The sequence below is a fragment of the Orcinus orca genome, chromosome X, assembly GCF_937001465.1.
Source record: "Orcinus orca chromosome X, mOrcOrc1.1, whole genome shotgun sequence".
NCBI lineage: Eukaryota > Metazoa > Chordata > Mammalia > Artiodactyla > Delphinidae > Orcinus > Orcinus orca.
The window spans coordinates 129,671,740-129,677,053 of record NC_064580.1 but is presented as its reverse complement, the minus strand read 5'-3'; the positions used below and the strand labels follow the sequence as shown (position 1 = coordinate 129,677,053).

Here is a 5,314-nt window from a genome sequence, read left to right as displayed (position 1 = left end):
CTTCTCCCCCTCAGTCAGCCCTGGGGCCCCGCAGCTGGATGGCTACCACACAGCAGGTCCTGATTTCCGCATCCGGGTCTCCAAGAGACTGGGGACGTGGTGGAAGGGGTGGGGCCTCAGGTGGGCAGACGTGAGGATCCCGGGTCCTGCCGGGAGTCGAAGTGAGGACCCTGAGGGAGGACTGAGGGGACCCTGGAGTCCAATTAGAGGGGGACCTGGGAGGCCCTGGGGCGGGATGACCACATGTAGCATTTTTTAACCTTTGGGTCTCAGAGCGACTGGGGACCTGGTATAAGGGGTGCAGCCTCTGGTGGGCAAAGAGTAGGGCCCAGAACCTGCTAAGAGTCAAGGTGAGGACCCTAAGGGAAGACTGGGGGCACCCTGGACTCCAGTCAGAGGGGATTTCACACATCCCTGTCCCTGCAGGTGGTCCTGGGAGGCCCTGGGGTTGGATGAGCACCCTAGGCCTATCCTGACTTCCTGACATCCAAGTCTCAGAGAGACTGGGGACCTGGGGTAAGGGGCAGGGCCTCAGGCGGGCAAAGGGGGGATCCCATGTCCTGCCGGGTGTCAAGGTGAGGACCCTGAGGGAGGACAGTGGGGACCCTGAACCCCAGAACAGAGTTGTCCCTGGAAGGCCACAGGTTGGGATGAGCACGTGCAGCAATTCCTGACATCTGGGTCTTAGAGAGGCTGGGGAGCGGGTATAAGGTGCAGGGTCTCAGAGAGGCTGGGGAGGGGGTGTAAGGAGTGGGGTCTCAGAGAGGCTGGGGAGGGGGTATAAGGGGCGGGGTGTCTGGTGGGCACGGGATAGAATCCCAGGTCCTGCGTGGAGTCAAGGTGAGGGCCCTGAGGGAGGACTGAGGGGAGCCTGGACTCCAGAACAGAGCTGGCCCTGGGAGGCCATAGGGCAGGATGAGCATGTGCAGCACTTCCTGACATCCGGGTCTCAGAGAAGCTGGGGACCTGGGATAAGGGACGGGGTCTCATGAGCACAGAGGGTAAAATGTCAGGTCCCTGGTGGACTAAGGTTAGGGCCCTTAGGCAGGACTGAGGGGACCCTGAGGGAGGACAAAAGGGACCCACCAGATCACCGCCCTTGCAGGTGGCCGTGGGAGGCCCCAGGGCGGGATGAGCACGGTAGGCCTGTCCTGACATCCTGACGTCAGGGTCTTTGAGAGACTGGAGACCTGGTATAAGGAGCAGGGACTCACACTGGCAGACGGGACAATCCCAGGTCCTGCCCAGAGTCCAGCCTGCACGCGAGGAAGGAAGGACTGAGGACGTTAGACCCCAACACAGGGAGGGATCCTTTGCCCTTCCACGGGGGCCTTGGAGGTGCCAGAGCGCAGTCAGCAGATGAGATGTTTCCTGACCTCTTCGTCGGGGTCCTCAGGAGGTCAGGTGTTTGGTGTGAGGGGTGAGCCTTCAGGTCCGCAGAGGGTGGACTCCCAGGACCCCGAGGGAGGACTGAGCAGACCCCCAGCCCTGGAACAGGGGCCTCGACAGAAACCTGCCCCTGTGGTCAGCGCTGGGAGGCCAGGCAGGATGTGAGGAGGAGGTGAGGACCCAGCATCTCTCCATCCTAGGACCCTCGGGAGGCCCTGGGCAGGTGCGGCCACCTGTGGGGCCCCCTCACTGCTTTCTGTTCAGATTCGGGGTCCTGTTCTGAGTTTCTCCTCCGGCCTGCAAAGGGGAGGGTCCAGGCCCTTAAGGGGAACAGTGAGCACGACGAGCGACCCCGAGGGGACCACCCACCCCAGAACTCAGAACCGGGGGGGACCTCACAGAGTCCGGCCCAATCCTCCTACCAGCACCGAGGCCCAGAGCTGTGCCACAGTGTACACAAGAGGTGTGCCCTCCATTCCTCTTACAGGGGCTCCAGGAACCGGGAGGCGAAGGCCCAGGTCTGAGGACCGTGTCCTCAGGGCACAGAGCAGAGGAGGCCCAGGCAGCGCCAGGAGCCAAGGGGAGGTGCGTGCCCTGAGTGTGTACCCAGGGGCTCCCCCTCCCAGAACAGAGGGGACCCCACAACACTCAAGTCACCCCACTGCCCTGTCAGCCCCAGAACCTGGGGCCATGCTGGCTGCACCCTGAGGAGCCCCCTCACTTCCTTCTTCAGGTTGGCAGGGGACAGGCCACCCAGGAGGAGCGCCCCTGTGAGGCCCGAGGGCACCCCTGAAGACGAGACCTGTAAGTGGCCTTTGTCAGAGCTGCCCAGGGTACCTTTCTCCGCCGAGGTCGCTCACACTCCCTCTCTCCCCCAGGTACGAGGTCCCCGCCTGTCACCCCTGCCCACCCTCCAGTCGGCTTCCTGACACCAGTCGTCATGCCTCGTGCTCCAAAGCGATGGCGCTACATGCTTGAGGAAGACCAGCAGGCTCAAAGTGTTCCCACGGCTGAGGAAGAGGATGATTCCTCATCTTCCTCCACCTGCTCCTCCTTTTCCTTTAGCTGTTCTCTGAGCTTGAGCTCCCCAGAGGAGCTTTTTACTCTTTCTGACACCCTGAGTCCTTCACAGAGCCTTTCGAGTGCCTCCCCCTCCCCGTCCCCCACTGCTGTTGTCTCTACTCCATTGAGCCAATCCGACAATGGCTCCAGCAGCCAAAAAGAGGAGGGTCCGAGCACCTCGCAGGCCCTGCCAGATGCTGAGTCCTTTCCAAGAAATGCGATTAATGACAAGGTGGGTGATCTGATAGCGTTTCTGCTCCTCAAGTATCGCACCAAGGAGATGGTCACAGAGACAGAAATGCTGAATATCATCACCGAAGACTACAAGGACCACTTCCCTGTGATCTTCAGTGAAGCCTCGGAGTGCATGCAGCTGGTCTTTGGTATTGATGTGAAGGAAGTGGACCCCAGCGACCATTCCTATGTCCTGGTCACCACTCTGGGCCTCACCTATGATGGGATGCTGAGCGATGGGCAGAGCATGCCCAAGAATGGCCTTCTGATATTTATCCTGAGTATAATCTTTATGAAGGGCGACTGTGTCCCTGAGGAGGAGGTGTGGGAAGTGCTGAGTGCGATGGGGGTGTATGTCGGGAGGGAGCACTTTGTCTATGGGGAGCCCAGGGAGCTGCTCACCAAAGTGTGGGTGCAGGAGGGCTACCTGGAGTACCGGCAGGTGCCTAACAGCGATCCTGCATGCTATGAATTTCTTTGGGGTCCCCGGGCCCACGCGGAGACCAGCAAGATGAGTTTCCTGGAGTTTTTGGCCAAGATCAATGGAAGTGACCCTAGATCCTTCCCTCTGTGGTATGAAGAGGCTTTGAGAGATCAGGAAGAGAGAGCCCAGTCTAGAATTGCCACCACAGATAATACTACTTCCATGGCTAGTGCAAGTTCTAGTGCCATGTCCAGCAGCTTGTTCAACCCTGAGTGAAGTCTAAGGCAGATTCTTCACTTTGTGTTTTAAGAGGGCAGTCAACGATCTAAGTAGTACAGGGCCAGACTTGGGATGAGGGAATCACAGTGAATAACATCTTTCTGTTTCTGTTCCATTGGGTGACTTAGAACTTTATAGAACTTTATCTTCTTTTATTTTTGGTATTTTAAAATGTTGTTGCTTAACTAGAAAGTCTGCTAGCCTCAGAATCTAAGTTTATGAATGACATTGGTCACACATTTATTGTTTCTTGTCCGGTTTAGGAGAAAGAGTTTTGCTATTTTGTAAAACGAATTGGGAAACCTTCCATTTTATTTGTAGTCTGTAACAAGATAAGATGGCATTAGAATAGGAATTTCCTTGGAAATGTGAAAAAGCTTAGTAAAATAGAGAAAAAAATTAAGTGGTTTATTTTACAATTCTCATCATTTTTAGTCTATTCTGTAAAATTAAGATATGTACTTGGATTTTCTTAGCTTATTCAAAAATGTAGAAGAAATTAAATAGTAATAAATGAAATCTCTGCTCACTGGCTCATTTATTCCACAGACCTTCATGGAGCCTCTGCTCTCTGGAAGGCCCTGTGTTAGTAGTGGGGACACTAGGAAAAGCAGGACACACCCACACCTAGAGTGATGGTCTAGGAGCAGCAATCACATGAGGAAGATGTAGAGATGTCCCCTAAGTCCCACAGAACAAGGGAAAATGGGACAAGGCGGTGGGGCTCCAGGAGTGAGCACTCAAGTGTAAGTGCCCCAAACCAGGGCAGTTTGGGGCTTTGGGCAGCAGGGGTTCCTTCTGTGGGAGGTGATGATAATGAAGCTGGGTGGTGGCAGTGGCCAGACTCCCAGACGGTGTATCTTAGGAGTGAGAGAAAAACCTAGATAGAAAAACTGCTCTTGGAAGTTCCTTTTGGATAGTGGATAAACCAGAGAGAAATCACTTCCTGGGACAAGTAAGGAATTTGTCCTGTATTCTTGTCCCAGTGCAGTTGAACACAAGACATAGCTGTTTTATAAATATCATCTGCAAGGGTTTCCTGAGAAATAAGGGTGAATATCTTTTGTATGATGCCCAGAAGTCACTGTGCAGGCACCCTTTTCCCTGGCCTGGGAGAGCCAGTGATGACTCTGTTAGAAGGCATTTTAATTAGATTACCTTTAATGTAATTTGGCCAGTTCTGAGCCATGTATAGATTTGGGGGGGGGAATTAATGAAAATAGCGATTTGGATGGAAGAGCAGCTGGGAGGTAGGGACAGAGTTGGTCTTTGGCTCAAATTCTAGGAGCTTTGAGTTGCATCCAGCTGGGGAAGACTTCCCTACACCTAAATTTAAAAATATATCCTCTAAGAAGGAAAAATTTACTGAGTTTTATTTACAAAGCAGCATGGTTGGCTGATTTTGGTATTACATGTCCTATTGCATTGAGTATTCTCTAAGATGTACTGGATAACAACAGCAACAACTTCTAGAGTAGAGGGTAGGAGTACCTGGGGTCAAATTAATAATAGAAATACAGTAGTCCCCTCTTATCTGCCAGGGATTATGTTCCAAGACACCCTGTGGGTGCCTGACACTGTGGAGAGTACTGAACTTTACATATACTACGTTTTTTTCCTATACTAATGGGTGAGTAGCATATATAGCGTGGATATTCTGAACAAAGGGATGATTCATGTCCTGGACAGGACGGAGTGGGACGGCATGATTTAAAACTTATGAATTGTTTATTTCTCGAATTTTGTATTTAATATTTTCAGACCCTGGTTGATCTCAGGTAACTGAAACTGCAGAAAGCAAAATGGCAGATATGGGGCAACTACCATAACAGCTAATCATTAAAGATTGAACCAGGCACTGTGTGAGGTGCTTTACAAACATTACATACATTCCAGCAGTCCTACAAGACAGGGCTCATCAAGCCC

At 53.0% G+C, this 5,314-nt stretch overlaps 1 protein-coding gene across 1 annotated transcript; it reads left to right on the top strand.

Moving 5' to 3' along the window:
* Positions 1 to 2,329: 2,329 nt before the first annotated feature.
* On the top strand, positions 2,330 to 3,783 carry LOC101280800 (melanoma-associated antigen 10-like). Its single transcript, XM_004284095.2, has one exon. The coding sequence runs from the start codon at positions 2,330 to 2,332 to the stop codon at positions 3,383 to 3,385; it is 1,056 nt and encodes a 351-aa protein (XP_004284143.1). The 3' UTR covers positions 3,386 to 3,783.
* The last annotated feature ends 1,531 nt before the right edge of the window (positions 3,784 to 5,314 follow it).

Excerpts from the sequence above, each read along its gene's own strand:
- LOC101280800 (XM_004284095.2), top strand. The coding sequence starts at position 2,330 with ATGCCTCGTGCTCCAAAGCGATGGCGCTACATGCTTGAGGAAGACCAG.